The sequence below is a fragment of the Nycticebus coucang genome, chromosome 9, assembly GCF_027406575.1.
Source record: "Nycticebus coucang isolate mNycCou1 chromosome 9, mNycCou1.pri, whole genome shotgun sequence".
In the NCBI taxonomy this organism is placed as follows: domain Eukaryota; kingdom Metazoa; phylum Chordata; class Mammalia; order Primates; family Lorisidae; genus Nycticebus; species Nycticebus coucang.
Window position 1 is genome coordinate 51,715,956 of NC_069788.1, and position 22,280 is coordinate 51,738,235.

Below are 22,280 nucleotides of genomic sequence, written 5' to 3' on the forward strand. Positions count from 1 at the left end.
TACACAACTATGTGGGTAATAGTGCAAAAAAAATTGTTTTTTTAAAAAGGGCAACAAAAAGACCTCAAAGTAGAGAAAAGTGGAACTTCCATATTATGTCACCAGTTTTATAAAGTTGGGATCATGTTTTGTATATTTATCTGCTTCTTTAGTTGCTCATTCTTTATTTGCTGTTAGAACTATAATTCCTTATTTTTAAATGAATGTATATTATTCCATTCAGAAAATATATTAATTATTTAAATGATTTTCTCTCAAAAATCTAGATTTTTATTTATTTTAGTCCATTAAAATATTTCTACAATAAATTCCATTGTCCTTTTGTTTTTACATATTTAGTTTCCTTTCCAAGGGAAAGATTCCTAGAAATGACAGTGCTAGGTTGAGACTATATATAGTTTTTAAGAAACTATTGACACATTTCTCTCCAGAAAACCAGTAACACTTTAAATATCTACTAGTAATCTTAGGACTATCCTTTTCTCTTCATCCACATTAGCAAAAAAATTCAGTTTTGCTTTTGTTCCCAACCTGATGTGTATGGAGAGCTTTATCGTCATAAAGATATCTTTCCCTATTTGAGAATTACTAGCATATATTCCTTTTTTTTTTTTTTTTTTGAGACAGAATCTTACTTTGTCACCCTTGGTAGAGTGCTATGGTGTCATAGCTCACAGCAATCTCAAACTCTTGGGCTGAAGCGCTCTTCTTGCCTCAGCCTCCCAAGTATCTGGGGCTACAGGTGCCTGCCTCAACACCCAGCTCTATTTTTGTTATAGTTGTCACTGTTGTTTGGCAGGCCCAGGCTGGATTCAAACCTGCCAGCTCCAGTGTATGTGTGTATACGCTGGCGCCCTAACCACTGAGCTATAGGTGCTGAGCCTATATATTAATTTTTTAAAAAGTTGTTTTATGTAAAATATTTCATAAGCCAAGTTAATAAACAATTTTCTTAACATAAATTAGTGGCCATTTTCTTAAAAAGAAATCAAAGTCTTTATGATATGACCTCAGATGGCATCTTAAAGAATTTACACAATGAAATAAAGAATTTCTTCCTGATACAAGTAATTAAGTGGTTTTAGAAAACACTTTGAATAGTTTACAAAAGAAAACTCATCCCAATTCAATAGTATAAAATTCATTTTTTATCTGATGGTGTGTTCTAGTCACAATTGTCATTCCTTTTTGTTAGAAAAAGTTGAAGATTCCGGGCGGCGCCTGTGGCTCAGTTGGTAGGGCGCCGGCCCCATATACCGAGGGTGGCGGGTTCAAACCCGGCCCCGGCCAAACCGCAACCAAAAAATAGCCGGGCGTTGTGGTGGGCGCCTGTAGTCCCAGCTACTCGGGAGGCTGAGGCAAGAGAATCGCTTAAGCCCAGGAGTTGGAGGTTGCTGTGAGCTGTGTGAGGCCACGGCACTCTACCGAGGGCCATAAAGTGAGACTCTGTCTCTACAAAAAAAAAAAAAAAAAAAAAGAAAAAGTTGAAGATTCAGTCCCTAGAGAAAGAATATTGCTAAGCAAATCAGTGATGAAAGAAAAATATCACTTTGTAGAGATCTCCTCCCTCTCTTTTCCCATTGGGTATGTAGTTAACTACTATAAACTGTGGGGGAAGAGTTTTGTAATTCAGTAATTGAGATTTTTGTTAGAGACCAAAACGTACACTAAGATTGACAGAGAAAATGCTTTTATCCATTTTGCAAAACTGACTGGAAAAAAAACCTCTTAAAATAGCAGTTAATATCTTAAAATCCAAGTAATGTGCTGCCAGCACCACATTCTGGTCATTTGCAGTATTTCATCCTTATTCTTTGAGTGGAGATTTCATGACTTGTTGCCTATGGATTGGGATTAAAAGAAGTTGAATAAAGTTCATGAAATCAACTATGCAACTAAGTAGTATGTGAAGATATTGTATCTGTGCACTTTAAATTAGTCCTATTTGAACTCAAGGCTCTTGTACATAAAAATAAATTGATCTATTTCAAATGCTTAAAAATGGAGGTAAGTACATTTCTATAATTACTACATAAAATTGCATTGAAATTTGAATATTCTAAGCAGTAATTTCATAGTTTGCTTACCATTCAAATCTCAGCAAGGACAAAATTATTTGTCAGAAAAATTGGACTTAATTTGGGTCAGTTTGTATACGTCTTGTTTGTTTGTTTGTTTTTGTGGTTTTTGGCCAGGGGTGGGTTTGAACCCACCACCTCCGGCATATGGGACCAGCGCCCTACTCCTTGAGCCACAGGTGCCGCCCATATGTCTTATTTTTATATACAATGTTATTTTGAACATGTTTGTCATCTCTGTGGGAAATATAAACTTTAGGGCAAGTCAGGCTTTGGTTCTAATCTTCAATTTGCTACTTATATGTTCTAGGACATTGGGAAAATAATTTAATTTCTTTGAGCATATAAACTCAGGTTTCTGCCTACAAAATTAACCTTTATGAACAGGAAAAATGTTTTTACAAACTTTCTTGCACTGTAAAGGCAATTTATAATATATCAGCTATGTTAAAAGGTGACTCCTATTATTCATCCTTATACTCCAGCAAAAAAATGATACTTGGAAATCTCATAGGGATATGAGATTATTTGAGAAAATAAAAGTAACAATTTTTATGCTGAAGGGAAAATAGCAGTCCTATAATTTACGGAAGATAAAACTGGCATTCAAAGATATTGACTAACAACCCAATTACACTTACTGGCAAATCTGGGACTAAAACTCTTATTACCTCTCTTGTCTCAATGTTCTCTTCATGGTGCAGCTTAAAAAGATGCTTCAAAGATGCTGCTGAATCTCATCCTTTTGAATAAGCTCAGATACAGAACCAAAAAATTCAAGAGGGAAATGACATATGTAAGGTCAACAAATACACAAGTGAAAAAGAAGGTAATGATGTACATTTATCTAGTTAAGTATTCTAAACTGAAGGTTAAAATATTTTGAGGTGCTCATAGGTAAAAATATGACAAGGCTCCCTCAGCAGCTTTCTAAAATTTGCTTCCATTGACTTCTGTTTTAATCCAGTTGCTATGCTCTCTTTCTGATCTGCTTGTCTCACCTAATTCAAATGAGTTGTTTTGCTGTCCAATTGAATTTTGCTATTCAAAAATGAGAAAAATGTTATCTGGAGATGGTGGCAATGAAGTTTTGTTGGAAAGCAGAAAGATAGGCATCCTTTAAGATATTAGCCACAGTTTCAAGCACTTGGAGCAAGTGTTAACAGGTAAGTACTCTGATATTCTGATATAATCTTAAAGATGCAGATAAGGATTTTGTAGTTTTCGTTTTGTTTTATTTTGTTCTTAGTTATCAACAAAAGCTTCAGTCCTAAAATTAGGGATGTGAATCAGAATTCAAATTACTAAAATTCTAAAATACAAAATGTTACCACAACTGTTTAGCCTAAAGATATGCTTTTAAGAGAAGATAGATATTTGAAGTTACTGTGTGTTTGGGAGGTGGAAAAATATGCAAAAAACTGAGTAAAGCAGAAATTGAGAATTTAGTGCTCAGAAATTTCTCAGGCTTCCTCCCCTCATTGTTTTTGGGCTTTATCATTGTTCTGTTCCAGTGCTTCCTGTAGTGCCATGAGTACAGAACATGATGGAACATTACATACAAGATATATTAGGGTCGGTACCTGTAGCTCAGCAGCTAAGGCACCAGCCACATACACAGGAGCTGGCAGGTTCGAATCCAGCCTGGGCCTGCCAAACAACAATGACAACTGCAACCAAAAAAATAGCCGGGCATTGTGGCAGGTGTCTGTAGTCCCAGCTACCTGGGAGGCTGAGGCAACAGAATCGTTTAAGCCCAAGAGTTTGAGGTTTCTGTGAGCTGTGATGCCAGGGCACTCTACCCAGGGTGACAGCTTGAGACTGTCTCAAAAAAGAAAAACAAAAAAATTAGATATACTAATATATTTTTTTAACTTTCTTTTTTTAAAATTATTATTTTGTATTAAATCATAACTTTGTACATTGATGCATTTATGGGGTTCAGTGTACTGCTTTGATATACAACGTGAAATGCTTACATTGAACTAAGTAACACATCTTCCTTAATAGTTTTGAAATGTATCATTGCATCATATACATTAGGTGAAGTCCCCCCAAATACCCCTCCCTATTCCTATGTTCCCCCTCCCCTCCCCTCTTTCTCCTCTTCCCTTCTACTTTCTGGACTATAGTTATGTTTTGCCATTCACATGAATGTGTAGGTGATTATATATTGATTTCATAGTAGTATTGAGTACATTGGATATTTTTTTCCCATTCTTGAGATACTTTACTAAGAAGAATATGTTCCAGCTCCATCCAGGTAAACATAAAAGATGTGAAGTCTCCATCTTTTTTGTGGCTGCATAGTATTCCATGGTGTACACATACCATAATTTGTTAATCCATTCGTGGGTCGATGGGCACTTGGGCTATTTCCATGTCTTGGCAATTATGAATTGTGATGCAAATATACTAGTATATTGATGACAAAGTAGTTTATTATTCTTGCAAGTACTGACTCTCACAAAGAAGGGCTCAAATGATTAAAAAGGAATTAACTGATTCTTCTGTAATCTTCAGCAGAGAGGGCTTCTTGGTGAGACAGTGTGTTGGCTGAGTTCTAAGGAGAAAAGACAGATTGAGGATCTGGTGAGGAAAGGCCACTGACCCATATTAGAGGAGAAAACACACACAGTGCCTTCAGTGGTGAGAGAACGCTGAGCAATAATATGAAGGGAGGCCTTACAACTTACCCAAACAGGAATGCTTCTGAGAATGGAAGTGATTCCAATAGTAGCTATGTCAGGACAGCAGGAGTACACTCTGCCATCCTGGATAAACTGGGGCATTTCAGTTACCCATCATCCCAGTAATATGAATTTTGAGGGGATCTGTTCAACATTTATGCAAATCAAGGAAATGGTGAAGTATGTTAAATCTCTCTTTACTTATGCCATTTATTCTGTTTTACTTGATTTCTTCATTCCTTGATGATATATAATTTTTGCCAATAAGATACAAAATACTTCCACATTTCATCCTTGTAGATTCAGACTGAATTTGTATGAAGCAGTAAAAACTAAAAAAAATTAAATTTCTTATAAAGATTTGCACCCTCATGGGGTCGAAGTCTTAAGTAAAACAAAGCTAGTCTGAGAGTAGAAAACAGAGAATTGGTGAGTGGGGTCATTTTTTACAAACTGCAAAAGTAATGTCTGCTTATGAAAAATTAAAACAAAAAACATGTAAATTTACAAGGAAAATCTGCTTTACTCCCTGTCATCTACATTTCCCAGGGATAATACTTACTTCTGTATTCTTCAAGGTAGCTTTTAATTTGTGCATTATTTTATATGAGTAAAATATTATATTAATATTATATTCCTTTTTTAAAACTGATAGAATTGTACTATGCAAATGTTCATAACTCCCTTATTTCCATAACTTCATTTATTTTTTAATTATCTTATTATAAAATAAGATAATTTAGCATGTTCCATTAAGATTTCCTTGGGATGATACATGTTTAGTTGGTGGAGTTTACATATTAGTCCCTCCAGGAAATTTAGGGCTCTGAATAGCCTCTGCTCAAAACATCACAGAGTTCCTGCATCACTGTTGTACTTTCACTGACACAGCTACGCTTCCTATGCTAGGCAAGTTACACTAAATATCACATTTGTACTTTACATCAGATAGTTACTGTGACCCCTATTGTTGGGATTGATGGTTTGGGGTTATAGAGGGAACAGGAAGTTGAGTTTTAATAGGCAGAGCCATTTCCATTAATAACCTCAGGAAATTTAAAATTCTAAAAATCATTAAGTAATTCTTCCCTGAGCATCTAAGATCACTATAGTTCCTTTCATCTACATGCCTCCATTTCTAAAGGCCAGAGTCTAGACTAAGCAGTGTGTATTCATGCCTCACATTATTTATGCTTTACATCAACACAACTTAGAAAGGCATTACAGTAGTCCTCGCTCCTCTGTCTTTTTGATTTCCACGGTTTCAGTTATGCAGAGTCAGCTGTAGTCTGAAAATATTGAATGGAAAATTTCAGAAATAGACAATTCATAAATTTTAAATTTGTGCCATTTTGAGTAGCATGATCAAGTTTTATGCTGTCCAGCTTAGTTGTGACAGGGACGTGAATCATCTCTTTGTCTGCATGTTCCTGCTGTGTCCACTACCTGGCTATTAGTTGCCAGAGGGACAGATTACAAGAAGGGGGAAAATAGTACAAAAAGATATTTTGAAAGAGAGAAATACCACAGTCATATAATTTTTATTACTGTATATTGCTACAATTCTTCTGTTTTGTTATTGTTGTTAATCTCTTACTGTGTCTAATTTATAAATTAAACTTTATCACAGGAATGTACACATAGGAGAAAACACAGTATACACAGTTTGGTACTATCTGTAGTTTCAAACGTTTGCTGGGGGTTTTGGAATACATCCCCTGCAGATAAGAGGAGCTAACTACAACTATTCCCCTTACAATGAGGAGCCTGAAGATCAGAGGATAACAAAATTCCAATGTCATATTTAATGTACCATATAGGAAGGAAAGGATATGAACGAGCTCAGGCCTGTCAACTTCAAATATCTTGTTATTAAATAATCTTACACAAGTTCTATGAGCTTCTAGAACTAAAAGGATATGCCTCCTTAAATTACATCTGTTAACTTACTAGTTACTGTCTATGTCGTTTTTGAGGGAGAGTGAGTAACGGGAGGTAGGGCTTACGCAATTTTAACTGATTCCCACAACCAGGAGATTGCATTGGCATTGAGGAGAAATTAGAATGAATTCAAATAGCAAGAACTGCATCTACATCTACCTAATAGTAGACATCCAGGTAGAAGGGATGAGAAAAATGCATTGATCAAACAATAGCATATCAAAGGATACATTTTGTGAATGTGGGAACTGAAAATATGCCTTAACATTCTTAAAGTTTTATGCTTTACAAAATACATAAACAAAATTTTATGCTCTACAAAATAGCTAAAAAATATGCTATACAAATATATAAACACATTTATCCGTCCTTGGACAGATAAATATTTTTGTTTTCATTAATGTGTTTTTCACATTATTAATAGGATCAGTCCATAATTTTAAGAAAATTTCTAGCAAAATAATTATAACCAATATAGTCAATAAATATGTGTTTATTAACTTAATTACTTTTTATATTTCAGAGAAACAAGAGTCAAATCATTTAACATGAATTGGGTAAATGACAGTGTCCCATGGGAGTTCATTTTGTTAGGTTTCTCAGATCGACCATGGCTAGAGCTTCCACTCTTTGTGATGTTCCTGTTTTCCTATATTCTAACCATCTTTGGCAATCTGGCAATAATTGTTGTGTCACATCTGGATCCTAAACTCCATACCCCCATGTATTTTTTCCTTACCAATCTCTCACTCCTGGACCTCTGCTATACTACAAGTACAGTTCCACAAATGCTGGTGAACATATGCAGCATCAGAAAGGTAATTAGTTATGGTGGCTGTGTGGCACAACTTTTCATTTTCCTGGCCTTGGGTTCTACTGAATGTCTTCTCCTGGCCGTCATGTCCTTTGATAGGTTTGTAGCTATTTGTCGGCCGCTCCATTACTCAGTTATCATGCACCAAAGGCTCTGTCTCCAGTTAGCAGCTGCATCCTGGATTAGTGGCTTTAGCAACTCAGTATTGCAGTCCACCTGGACCCTTCAGATGCCACTGTGCGGTCACAAAGAAGTGGATCACTTCTTCTGTGAAGTCCCTGCACTGCTCAAGTTGTCCTGTGTTGACACGACAGCAAATGAGGCTGAATTGTTCTTCATTAGTGTGCTATTCCTTCTGATACCTGTGACACTCATCCTGATATCATATGCTTTTATTGTCCAAGCAGTGTTGAGAATACAATCTGCTGAAGGTCGGCGAAAGGCATTTGGGACATGTGGCTCCCACCTAATTGTGGTGTCACTTTTTTATGGCACTGCTATCTACATGTATCTGCAACCACCATCCCCCGCCTCCAAAGACCGGGGAAAGATGGTATCTCTTTTCTATGGGATTATCACACCCATGTTGAATCCTCTTATCTACACACTTAGAAACAAAGATGTAAAGGGAGCTTTTAAGAGGTTGATTGCAAGGGTCTTAATTAAAAAATAAGGAAGTCTCAAATGACAAGCCTTGTTAAAGACTTGAATTTAACACAGCTTATAATTTAATTCTATCCAAGTTGCTTTATTCTTACTATTCTTAGAAAGAACTATAATATTATGATGATCTTCTTCAAATAAAATATCACTGACAGAGAATTACATCTGCTTTCTGCCACCTTAATGTATCTATTCCATAAATCCTGAGAAGTGGCATTTATTGATCCTTCCAAATAGTGTAACCTTAAAATCTTTAAGGTCCCAAGCTTTATACCACTGGTTTGCATGCTTAGGGAAGAGTCTTCCATTTGTCTGAGACTAGAATAAAGCTTAGAACTCCTTTCCCCAGGAACAATGTTTTTATACATACACAATACTCACACACACAAACATACATGCCACAAATTTTTCTTAGACAATTGGAGGAGATCCAACTGAAGACTAAAGCCATCCAGTCTCCTCTTCTTAATTATAGATATGAAGTTGATAGACCTAGTCTAAATTTTAACACTATTCCCACATCAACACAATACTTCCACTTGCAAAGATTTTTCTTCCATAGTTTTTCTTAGATCTTCATTCTCTTATTCCTGTACTTTCCACTCCTCCTGAATTGAAGTGTCCTACTAAATTCCATCTACCAAATAAAATTGGTAGCTACATTTTAGACCTAAATCAAATAACTATTTTTGACTTTTTAAATGATTTCTCTACTTTATATATTATCTCTTTCCTTTTAACCCGTAAACCACTTATAGTTTAAATCATAAAAAAGCCCATTATGTGATGATATCCACCACTTGTTTAACTCACTTTTCTTGTGAAGGAAGAAAAGCTTATTAACTCCATGTCAGTTCCCTTGAGGTAGCATAAATTATAATGTATACTTCTTCAAGGCCAGTGAGGTGGCTCACACCTAACACTCTTGGAGGCTGAGGTGGGAGGATTACTTGAAGTCAGGAGTTCGAGACCAGCATGTGCAAGATGAGACCCCTGTCTCTACTAAAAATAGAAAAATTACCCTGATGTAGGGGCTGGTGCCTGTAGCCCCAGCTATTTGGGGAAGGGAGAAGAGGTGGAGGCTGGGGCAAGAGGATTGCTTAAGCCCAAGGATTTGAGGTTGTTGAGAGTTAGGCTCAGACCACAGCACTCTACCCTGAGTGACAGCAAGACCCTGTCTCAAGAAAAACAAAACAAAACAAAAAAACACTAGTATTGTAAACAGAGTTCACCTGCTTTGAAATAGTCTATCTAGTTCCTAGAGTTCTTAAATTCATCTGAATCAAATGCATTGAATTCTTGTTGATATAGTTAAGTTCAAGACTTGGCACAGCAAATAATGGCCATTACAGAACTTTCTTGAGTAATTTTCAGTGTACATTTATTTTTCTTGAGGCCTGCCAAATACCCAATCCTATTCAAAAAGTGCTTTGATTAATTCAAAAAATAACAGAATACAAGCTGGAAAAAAGCAGTTGAAGAATTTGAAACCTAGAGGAATTAATTGATTTTTTTGCACGTCTAACAGCACAAACATACAGTTAAAGCTTATATCAAGGATTCTGATTCCCAGCCCAGTACTCTGAACTTTGTTAACTTGTTTTATTTTTTTTTTGTTTGTTTGTTTGTTTTGAGATAGAATCTCACTCTGTTTCCCTGGGTGGAGTGCCATTATCATAGCTCATAACAACCTCAAACTCTATATTTACTTCTTGGGAATTTAAGGGAATTTCTTGGAATTATCTGAGATACCATGTCAATGATATCACAGAAGTTTTATTTCTTTTGGAAAACTCTTTCATAGAGATGTGTTAAAAATAAGAGCATGGGCTTGGATCCTGTGGCTCAAGCAGCTAAGGCACCAGCCACATACACCAGAGCTGGCAGGTTCAAATCCGGCCCAGGCCTGCCAAACAACAATGACAACTACAACCAAAAAAGCAGCCGGGCATTGTGGCGGGTGCCTGTAGTCCCAGCTACTTGGGAAGCTGACGCAAGAGAATCACTTAAGCCCAGGAGTTGGAGGTTGCCGTGAGCTGTGATGCCACAGCACTCTACCCAGGGCGACAGCTTGAGACTCTGTCTCAAAAATAAAAATAAAAATAATAATAATAATAAGAGCACGAATACATTTAGTATAAAACAGCAACTCATTATAATTTAAAAAATTTTAGACTTAAGATATCATATGATGAGAGAAACAATATGTCGAATGTTGGCTGGTAGTTTATATCACTGTAAAAAGTAAATGTTCATGTTCTTCTAGGCCTCTGGCTCAGGTAAAACCTCATTGTACTGAATCTTATAACACGTAAATGTAATAGAATACATTGTTAACCAGCTTGGCAGAAATCACAAAGAAATATTATGAACAGAATAGGATACTTTTCTTATTCAAATACTATATAGTCCAATATTAAAAAATTTGAGTCAATTTTCTAACCAGAGACCTTTAAGAAACATTCATTCAATAGATTTTTACTGCATGCTAACAAGGTGGTTGTGAATACCATGCTTGAGAATGTAAAGATGAAAGGCCTATTCACTGGAGATTTCAGTATTATTATCCATCCCTCCACCAATATCATGCCTCAGTCTTCAAAGACCTAAAGGCACTCCATCTATCCAGACAAAGGTGCAGGAAATCCTTTTGCAAAGTAAATCTATCACAAACACTTCTCCAGTACCATTGGCCCATACCAAGTCCCCAAACTCTCTTTCACTGTTCCCTCCTGCCAGCCTTTTACTACACCTAACTGAATTTAAGGTAAACAAAGTCTCTTATGACAGAAGCTAAAATTCTGTGTTTGTTCATAGGCTTTTCTTTCTTTTCCTGTAAAGAGGATCCTGGTTATACTGGTTTAGATTTTTCTCCATCTCCTCCCAGAGTGCCAGCAGCTTCCTTTAATGTTAACTTTTTATCTAACCATGATATATTTATAAAACTGAAAAATTAATATATTGTTATGATATGATCAAGTAAACTACAGATTTTACCTCTAAATGAAATCCGCATTAGTAGAAGTATCTGTATCAGAAAGAGGGCTTCTGTATCAGAAAGAGGGTAACTTCTGTTACCTAAGAGACTTTTTTTTTTTTTCCTTTTAGTCTCACTTTTTATGGCCCTCGGTAGAGTGCCTTGGCGTCACACGGCTCACAGCAACCTCCAACTCCTGGGCTCAAGCGATTCTCTTACCTCAGCCTCCCGAGCAGCTGGGACTACAGGCGCCCATCACGACGCCCGGCTATTTTTTTGGTTGCAGTTTGGCCGGGGCCGGGTTTGAACCCGCCACCCTCGGTATATGGGGCCGGCGCCTTACCGACTGAGCCACAGGCGCCGCCCTACCTAAGAGCCTTTTTAATCAACAAGACTGCATTTATTTACCAAACATTTCCTCCCCTCACCTAATGTCCTATTTCTGTTCTAGAATCCAAATCAGAATACCATATTGCATTTAGTCATCATGTTTCCTTTGCTGCTTCCTTCAATCTGAGACACTTTCTTGATTTTTCCTTTTCTTTTTTTTTGCCTTGATTTTTTGGAGAGTTGTGGTTAAAAATTTTGTAGAATGTCCCTTAATTTCGGTTTGCGTGACATTTCCTCATAATTAGACTGTTTTTAATACTACATAATATGGGGCGGCGCCTGTGGCTCAGTGAGTAGGGCGCCAGCCCCATATGCCGAGGGTGGTGGGTTCAAAGCCAGCCCCGGCCAAACTGCAACCAAAAAATAGCCGGGCGTTGTGGCGGGCGCCTGTAGTCCCAGCTGCTCGGGAGGCTGAGGCAAGAGAATCGCTTAAGCCCAAGAGTTAGAGGTTGCTGTGAGCCGTGTGACGCCACGGCACTCTACCCGAGGGCGGTACAGTGAGACTCTGTCTCTACAAAAAAAAAAAATACTACATAATATGCCCTTCTTATCACATTTTATCAGGAGGCATATGATATTGTCAGGGCTCTGGACACACTACCCCAAAATATGACTGTAGGAGACTGGAATTTGCCACTCAAAAATATACTTCTCTTGCATGTTTTAAGAAACTGTAGACACAGGAATAGCTCTGAAAAGCTGTCCTTTCATAAAGGAAATCTATACCTATAAATGAAATCTACATTAGTAGAAGTATCTGTATTAGGAAGAGGGCTGCTCCAAACGACTTCTGTTACCTAAGAGACTTTTTAACCAATAAGACTACATTTATCAAACATTTCCTCCCCTCCCCTTCCCATAAGTCTCCATCCCCTGTAAGTCTCAAGCCCTATTCCTTTCTATAGCTCAGGATACTATATAAGCTTCAATCATCTGGACCTTCTTTGAGTCTCATATTTTTTAGGACTCCTGTGTACACATGTAATTAAAGTGGTTTTTCTACTGTTAATCTGTCTATGCCAATTTAATTAGTAGCCCAGACAGAAAATGTAAGGAGGTAGAGGAAACCACTTTTCCCCATCTTTCCAATGTCACTATGATTTCTCATTGGTGTTAATCTTGATCACTTGTCAGCATGATGTCTGCAAGGTTTCTCTACTTTAAAGTTACTATTTTTCTTTTTCCATTCTCTGTTCATTAGAAATGTGTTACTAAGTCAAGATAACACTCAAGAGGGAATTAGGCTCATGTTGTTAGGTAGGTAGCTAGTTATGAGCAGTCCATCTGCAATCCAAATGGTGTCTACCTCCAGTTTCTTCTTCTCCTATGACACGTGCATGTGAGTTACTCTTCCCCAGTTCAGGAGACTCCTGGCGAATAGATTGATGACAATTGAGTTCCTTTGGAGACTCTGTCCTGAGGCAGATAAGTGGAGATGAGAGAAAGCTTCTCCCTGCATTTTCTGTTCCCTAAGTGTCCTTACTTTGAAGTAATCAGCATACTAAAGTAACATATTTGGGGGTAGCATTTTCTGAACTCCTTAAGATCCCATAGCAAAAGACAGATTAACAAAAGTAGAGTATACTAATATATTTAATATAACTCTTACATGACATAGGTAATTTCATAAGGAGAGGAAGACCCAGAGATCCAGGGAAAACTGTTTATTTTTATGGACAGTCTTGCAAAAGTAATGATAATAAACTCCTGGAAACTTAGCAAGTCCTGTTTTTTCAGATTCTTCTTGGTGCCTCTATGTGACTTTCTTTCCCTCTCAGTAGCACAGGACACTTCTCTCATGAGGGTCTTTAGGGGAGAAGGGAAGGAGAAGAAAAGAGGATAGGTTTTATGCCTTGCTTGAGGAGAGAAGGAGGAGATAGTGAGAGTGGCCATTCTGCATCTGTTGTTTTCTTAAGGGGCCAAAGGGCCACATTTTGGAGTAGCATTTTCTATACTCCATCAGAGTCAAGGTTTTTTCCAGATTTTCCCCCTGTTGTTTTCAACTTCAGTCATTCCAGGAGCCACCAATATTACTTGCCTTATACCTCATGCTCAGCAGGAAAGACAGAAGCTCTCTTTAAGACTTTCAGAAGATATACTTTCTTTTGAGGTGACTATGTGCCCACTTGGACCAAAGACAATATAGCCAGTTGTCATGCACTGAATAGCTTATTCCCGGATTTCCGAACTAATCCCTACAAAGAGGATATGGCAATGCCTATACTGTGGTTCTCAAAGTGTCATCTGAATATTGTTATAAATGAATATTCCTGGGTCCTACCCCAACATAATGAATTAGAAACTCTAGAGTTACCTGTGTGTAATAAACTCTCTAGGTGATTCTGATGTATGTTAAAGTTTGAAAACCACTGGTTTAAACTATTTCGAAGATCCTGGAAATTAACCTTTTGTCAACTTGAGGAGGAAAAGAATGCATGTTGAGGAATCGACCAACCTTGTGTCATTCAAGGATACTATGTGTACAATTCCGTGATAAAAGGTAAAAATTCATTTATTAATTTGATGGATTCAGGACACAATACCCTAAAATATGGCTCCTTGGCATTTGAGAAAACATCAGAAGCAGGAAGGCCACCCTTTTACCTCCTCTCACCCTTCTCCTACCGCGCTCCCCTGAAGCAAGGTATTCAAGAATTCTCTGACCTTCCTCTTAAGTAGGGCATAAAGTATGTGCATAAAGTGAGTAAGTGAAGTAGCATCTTTCATTCCAGTTGTGTCCTCCCTGTACTTGGAGGAAAGGCATGTACTGATCTCTGAAGACACAGCACTACAGAAGAATCATAATGTATAGGCCTTGCTAAGTTTCTCCCAGTTAATTACCATTAGATCGTATTTCTTTTGTCCTCCAATCATATTTCTCCCCAACTATCACTTCATCAAACTCAGGATAGAAATACACATGTTTACCTGTATCTTTGGGTATTATTTCTGAAGGCTCCTGTGTCACATAAAACTTACATTAAATAAATTTGTATGCTATTCTCTTCTTGTCTGTTGTTATTGGGACCCAATCATGAACCTCGTGATAAGTGAAGAAAAGATACTGTTTCATTGATAAATACTCACTGAACATATACTAGGTGTCAGCATAGCTTCAGAAGCTATAGACACAGCAGCAAACAAAACTGACAAAAATATCTTTCTTTTTGGAGCATCTAATCTGGTGAGTAGATAGAAAATAAAGTGAAAATTTATGGTATGTCAGAAGGAACTAACTGCTATGACACGAAACATAAAACAAAAAAGAGGAGTGGAGTGTACACATTTCTCTGTTTGAGGGAGGGTGTTACTTTATCAAATAGAGTGATCAAAGCTCAGTGGTAAAATGCCATGTGATTCATAGATGAAGGAAACTCAAGGAGGAATGACTCTGAAGGAGGGAAAAGACTAGGGAAAATTTCTGGGGGGAAAGCTTTATAGGAATAGCGAAGAGACACTGCAGAAGCCTATATTGGGCCTATGCTTGGAGGGTTTTTCATGATTGGATCACAGTGAACAAGGCCTGGAGTGGGAGGAGATGGGGTATGTGTGGAAGGAGGTAGGTATGTAGATCTCATAGCACCTGTGGATGATTTTAAGGACAGCAGCTTGGTCTGTAGCTAGTTACACATTATCCATTCTTCCCATCTAAGCTAAGCTCCCAAGTAGGATCTTATAAGAAAGGCTGCAGTTCCTGAAAAAGGTAGAGGTGGGAATGAATGAACAGCATAGAGAAGATGGTACTGATGAAAACCATCTACCAGTTTAAAAGAGGGACAACAGAAACCCCAGAATTACCGGAGTAGGGACTTTCATGCTAGGCCCCAAATCTTAAATTAAATGCATGCACAGGCTTCCAGCATGTGGGTCCAGATCTTTCACCACTGTTATAATCAGCCTGGGTTACTATAATGAACACCATAGACTGGGTGGTTTAAACAACTGACATTTGTTTGTTTTTCACAGTTCTAAAAGCTGGAAAGTCCAAAAGCAAGGTGCCAGTGTAGTGTGCCTCTGGTGAGGGCTTTCATCCTAATTTGCAAAAAGCCAGCATCATGTTACATCCTCACATAGCAGAAAGTGAATCACAGGACTCCAGCCTCATAACCCAATTACCTCCCAAAGGCCCTGCTTCTGTGTCATCTGATTTTGAGTCTGAGTTATTTTACAATTTTGTAAAATATAGGTAATGGTGGCCATACAAAATAATTTATGTCTATATACATGCAAATTTATTCTGTGTTATAGTAGGTACAGAATGGATGGACATCTTCCCTGAACATGTTTTGGGAGTATCTCCCCCAAACACTTTTGGCCTCATTTACATGTTCATTTCAATATTCCTAATCTATAAATAATGTCTATACTGTGGATTCTTTTTTTGAAAAGGTAGCAACACCAGCAATTACCTCTTAATGAGTTATACAAAATCTTTAACACAGGTTCGTTTTTAGATTTATATATGAGTCGTAATGACACCTTTTTATTTATTTTTTGCATTTTTATTTTATTTTTTTATTAATGGGTTCAGATTCATTGAGGGTACAAAGAATTAGCTTACCCTGTTTGCATTTGATAGGTCAAGTTCCTCTTACAGTTGTGTCCCTCCCCCAAGAGATGTGCAGTACACCTTAATCCTGGTCCTCCTCTCCCCTTCCCTCATCCAGCGCCCTCGCCCCTCCCCCACCTTGAATTGATTTGAGTTTTTCTCTCATGTTGGTATGTATTAGATTGTCTATTGGCTTCATATTAGAATTGAGTACACTGGATTCTTGCTTCTCCATTCTTGAGATGCTTTACTAAGAAGAATGTGTTCCAGCTCTATGGAGGATAATGTAAAAGATGTAAAGTCTCCATCTTTTTTTAAAGGCTGAATAGTATTCCAAGGTATACATATACCACAGCTTGTTAATCCATTCGTGGGTTGGTGGGCATTTAGGCTGTTTCCACATTTTGGCGATTGTAAATGGAGCTTCGATAAACAGTCTAGAATTGCACCTTTTTTGGGGAAAATTATCCAACAATGAGAACTTTGTGCTCAATTTGCCTGGAAGGATATTTTAGAGCCACCTCCATAATCACGGGAACCAAAATTTAAGGCAAATCTACACAATTTTTAAATCCTGCACTGCGTCGTTTTTTCATGGGGAGACCAGGTAAGAGAACAACACTAGGTCCAGGTTTGCCTTCCCCTCACCTCTGGCTTCTTCCCTCCACCTCTTTTTGTTTCCCCGCCTCTTTCTTCCTCTCCTCGGGCTCTCTTACTGCTGGATCCTCTTCTCCCCTTTTTCTCCCTTTCTTCTGCGACCCCTTTTATTCTCCCTTTCCCTCCAGAACCCAATCGGACGCTGAGCTTTCCCAAGGTAACAAAATGTCCTCCGCCTCTCAAACTAGGGGAGTAGGAATCTTCCATAGCGCTTCCTGACAATCTAGGACGTGTGGAGCGTCGGAGTGCTCTACAGTTAGACATCAAGGGCCCCGCAGCAGAGGCAGATAAAGCCGCAAAGGTGTCCGCGACCCCGGTGGCCTAGGTGCAAGCACCGCCAGGGCTTCCTAACTATACCCCAGAAATCAGAAGCCGCCCATTTACTGGCTTCCAGCGTCACACCGGATACTCTAAAATCGTATTGAAATTTTTTTCATTGAAAAGGTAATCTAGGAGATAGTAAGGGCTTTTATTCGCTAAGCATTGGTGGTTCAGTGGTAGAATTCTAGCCTGCCACGCGGGAGGCCCGGGTTCGATTCCCGGCCAATGCAAGCGTGTGTTTATTTCATTTTTCTTAAATCTTACAAAGATCTTAAAAGTACTGTTTCAGTTTCAGAAGTCAGATATTTTCTCTACCTAATATTTGGTCGGGTCTTACGTTCTGGTTATGTTATAGATAATCGGGGCAGGCAGTCTAGAGTCAGGCTGTTTTCCTGTTACAGAAGCATCGAGTTTACTTTAAGAATATTTGAAATCAGTGTATTTTGAATTAATTTTCTTGTTATGGGTACGAATAGAACCAATGTATCCTGAAAAAAATAGGTTTATTTAAACACACAAAACAGATGTGACGTTGGAAGAAAATACAAGAAAAGAATTACTTCAAAGACTTGTCTACACGGAGCAGAGTGGCGCAGCGGAAGCGTGCTGGGCCCATAACCCAGAGGTCGATGGATCGAAACCATCCTCTGCTAGTGTTTTTTGTTTTTTTTTTTTCCCTTCCCTAAAAGGGGTGGGGAATGTTAGCGATACCTTTTCGAGCCTGCTGGTGCTTAGGAAAAGTGACGGCAAGCAATTATTCATATTCCTCTGAGAGAAAAATAATGCACAAGTCAGAAAGCAGCTTCCAGCTAAGAAAGGTGAGTTACGCTATCTCAGGGAGCAGAGAATTAATAATATATCCATCAACTAAAATATCTCAGCCTTTGCTTACCACCAATTTGTAAACAAGAATGTTATTCTATATAACTAAATAATTCCTGTTTTAACAGAGATTCGGTTAAAGGGAGTTAGGATTTTAAACCACCATTCTTCCAACAATCTCTTCCTCCTGCTCTTTTTTTCTTATCACTTATTACTATGTAGCATATTGTGTATTTTATTCATTTAGTGTGTTTTCTCCTTAGTGGAAAGTAAGGTCACAAGGACAGGGATTTTGTGTTTTGGTACTATGGTTGTCATAGAACCTAGACCAAGGCCTGGCACAGACTGGTACATCCTAGGTACTGGTGATTTGGTAAATATTAGCCACAATTTCTAATTCAACAAGCATCTGCACTTGACACTATTTTTCTACCTTCTTTCATCTTTTGAAAAATTCCCAAAGACTACGAAAATGACCGTACAGAATTAATCTATTATTTAACATTATAACATATGAGTATTTTACATTTTAAAAAATGCTCATAAAATGTAAGTATTCTCCAATTTCATCCCCAATCTTATTATCCACTTTCTCAGGGCAACTCTAACATGAACTTGATTTTCACTTGTCTCATTTTATTTTCACCCTTGCCTACATATAGGCCCATGGCAATGCAATTTCCATCTAAGATGAATTTCAAGACACTGTTCGCAGTAACAAGCTTTCTATTCTCACAGATCACAAAGGGCACATGTGATTTATCTAAAAGAAAAAAATTGCCAAGAAAAATGAAACATTATTCTCTATTTTCTCTTGGGCTTAAGAAAAGAATTTTCAGTATGTTCTTGGATATTTTGACCATAGACAGAACTTTCTTTCAAACTGATGAGTTCTCCCAACCTTCCACAAGGCACTAATGCTCTCTATTTATAAAGTTTTCTATTGGGAAGCATAAAAATGAAAAGGGAACAGCTATATAAATAAAGATACACAGTCAGTTTGAAAAGAAAGAGACTATGGGACTTGAAAACACACTTGCTTTGTGTTGTGAGAACTTGTCCGAATCAAAATGGAGTTGCTAATGTTAAGAAAATGCTGCCAAATAGAGCCAAATAAGGACATAACGAGAGTTTTTTTTTCAATGTTTATATGCCTGATAACAAAAATTATCACAAAAGACTATAAAAACTACAACCTTGTATAAAAATACTTGGGGAGGATATCTGTCCAGCAACTATCTAACTTCAAACTGGCGTTATCTTAGTTTTTACCTTCCTAAATAAACATACAGTATACTACGGCGTAGGTAATCCATTACAATACTCTATTCCCAAATAAATATCATTTATTTTAAAGTCTCTCCCTATTTGTTATTTAGGTTGACAGTATAGTACTGCTTTTTCTAACATTGAAACACATCTTGTCATATGTTACGTTTGTTAGTGATAGCTTCATATAACCTATGTGAAGGAGACTTATTTTTAGAAATATACTATTTGTGCTAGGAAAAGACTTTGGAGATCACTTTTTGTTTAAAAAAAAAAGATTCCCTATTTAACAAATGGTGCTGGGTGAACTGGCTGGCAACCTGTAGAAAATTGAAACTGGACCCACACCTTTCACCATTAACTAAGATAGACTCTCACTGGATAAAAGATTTAAACCTAAGACATGAAACTATAAAAATACTTGAAGAAAGTGCAGGGAAAACTCTTGAAGGAATCGGCCTGGGTGAATATTTTATGAGGAGGACTCTCCAGGTAATTGAAGCAGTATCAAAAATACACTACTGGGACCTGATCAAACTAAAAAGCTTCTGCATAGCCAAGAACATAGTAAGTAAAGCAAGCAGACAGCCCTCAGAATGGGAGAAAATATTTGCAGGTTATACCCCCGATAAAGGTCTAATAACTAGAATCCACAGAGAACTCAAACGTATTAGCAAGAAAAGAACACGTGATCCCATCTCAGGGTGGGCAAGGGACTTGAAGAGAAACTTCTGTAAAGAAGACAGACGCACGATCTACAAACACAAGAAAAAAAGCTCATCATCCTTAATCATCAGAGAAATGCAAATCAAAACTACTTTGAGATATCACCTAACCTCAGTATGAGTAGCCCACATAACAAAATCCCCAAACCAGAGATTTTGGCGTGGATGTGGAGAAAAGGGCACACTTCTACACTGCTGGTAGGAATGCACACTAATACGTTCCTTCTGGAAGGATGTTTGGAGAATACTTAGAGACCTAAAAATAGACCTGCCATTGGATCCTATAATTCCTTTACTAGGTGTATACTCAGAAGACCAAAAATCACAATATAACAAAGACATCTGTACCCGAATATTTATTGCAGCCCAATTCATAATTGCTAAGTCATGGAAAAAGCCCAAGTGCCCATAGACCCACGAATGGACTAGCAAATTGTGGTACATATATACTATGGAATATTATGTAGCCTTAAAGAAAGATGTAGACTTTACCTCTTTCATGTTTACATGGATGGAGCTGGAACATATTCTTCTTAGCAAAGTATCTCAAGAATGGAAGAAAAAGTATCCAATGTACTCAGCCCTACTATGAAGCTAAATTGTGGCTTTCACATGAAGGCTATAGCCCAACTATGGCACAAGACTATGGGGAAGGGGCCAAGGAAGGGGAAGGGAGGGGGGAGGTTAGGGTGGAGGGAGAGTGATGGGTGGGGTCACAGCTACTGTGCATCTTAGAATGGGTAGAGGCGAAACTTACTAAAGGCAAAATACAAATGTCTACATACAATAACTAAGGAAATGCCATGAAGGCTACGCTGAACAGTTTGATGGGAATGTTTCAGAATGTGTATGAAACCAGCACATTGTACCCCTTGATTGCACTAATGTACACAGCTATGATTTAACAATAATAATAAAAAAAAAACCCAGGAAGAGGAGACAATTTGGTTAATTACACTGGACTTAGTGGCAATGGCAGCCAGGGTAGATGATGGATAGAAGGAACTCAAGTCATCTTATTCCTCAAATTATTAGTCTTTAGTTGTCTGTTTAATAGATTTAGAGTAATATTTTTAGGTTTTATGGTTGGCTTAGGGAAAAAGAGATCCCAGTTTCTATGATATATCTTGGGGAAGAAGTATTCTAGTTTCTATGCCTAACCTTGAGGGACAATGGGACTGTGAGACAGGAGGGCAGAAGGTCAGAGAAAAACTTTTGCTTCTGAGGCCTTCATTTTGGGGTATCATTTTCTGAGTCCTAACAACATATATCAAAACATCACATTGTACCACATAAATGTATGTAATTACTATTTTCAATTAAAAGTATTAATAAAAAATAAGACAAATGTAACATACATAGAAAAGAAAGGGTTAAATTATTCAGATAACTACTTAATCTATAATAAACAACCCCAAACCACTTCACCACTTTTACCTCATTACTGTTGGTGAGCTCAGAATTTAAAATTTTTCTTTTAATTCATTTCTTTATCCATTCACTTAACTGCCAGAAATATCTCCTGAATGCCTACTGTGTGTGAGACCTAGTGTTCTCCTCAGAGGGGCCAAGAAAGAAATGGATTCTTTCCATTTGAGGACTTAGAAAGCTGGGGAGGTTTGGGCATTTAATGCTGAGGCAAGAGGATCACTTGAGCCCAGAAGTTGAGGTTGCTGTAAGCTATGATGCCATAGCACTTTACTCATTCAGGGTGAGGAAGTGAGACTCTGTCTAAAAAAAAAAAAGAAAAGAAGAAGAAGAAGAAGAAAAAAAGAAAAAGAAAAAGAAAGAAGGCATGGTTTCTAATATTTGACCAGTTTGCTCTAATATGCTGGGCCCTTGGGAACAACTGATGTTTAACTTCTGGGTTAGGGAATATCATAACTGTCACATTATCTAAAGATTAAGATAAATGTAGACATTTTATGAAAGATAACTTGGAACAGCAGGTTGGGATCAAAGCATAGAAAATGGTCTTAGGTGCTGTTGTGGACTGAATTGTGTTGAATTCTTTTTTTTTTCCCCTGAATTATAAATTTTATTTATTTATTTTAATTTATTTATTTTTATTGTTAAATTATAGCTGTGTACATTAGTGCAATCAGGGGGTACAATGTGCGGATTTCATATACAATCTGAAATATTCTCATTGTGTTGAATTCTTAACCCTGAATGTGATTGTATTTGAAGAAAGGGCCTTTAAAGAGGTAATAAGGTTAAATGAGGTTATAAGGGTGGGGTCCTAATCTAACAGGACTGTATCTTTAAAAGAAGAGGAAGAGACACAGGGATGAGCATGCACAGAAAAAACACCATACAAAGACATAGCAAGAAGATGATAGTCTATGAGCCAAGGAGAGCGGCCTCAAGAGAAACTAAACCCA

The 22,280-nt window shown here is 37.5% G+C and overlaps 1 protein-coding gene and 2 non-coding genes across 3 annotated transcripts; all 3 read left to right on the forward strand.

Annotated features, from left to right (window-relative positions):
- Nucleotides 1–7,257: 7,257 nt before the first annotated feature.
- On the forward strand, nucleotides 7,258–8,196 carry LOC128594288 (olfactory receptor 2B2). Its single transcript, XM_053602971.1, has one exon. It carries the CDS (start codon nucleotides 7,258–7,260, stop codon nucleotides 8,194–8,196), a length of 939 nt encoding a protein of 312 aa, XP_053458946.1.
- Nucleotides 8,197–17,239: 9,043 nt separating this feature from the next.
- Nucleotides 17,240–17,310, forward strand: TRNAG-GCC (transfer RNA glycine (anticodon GCC)). The gene has a single exon. It is a non-coding gene; the product is annotated as a tRNA-Gly (tRNA).
- Nucleotides 17,311–17,661: 351 nt separating this feature from the next.
- TRNAM-CAU (transfer RNA methionine (anticodon CAU)) lies at nucleotides 17,662–17,733 on the forward strand. The gene has a single exon. It is a non-coding gene; the product is annotated as a tRNA-Met (tRNA).
- The last annotated feature ends 4,547 nt before the right edge of the window (nucleotides 17,734–22,280 follow it).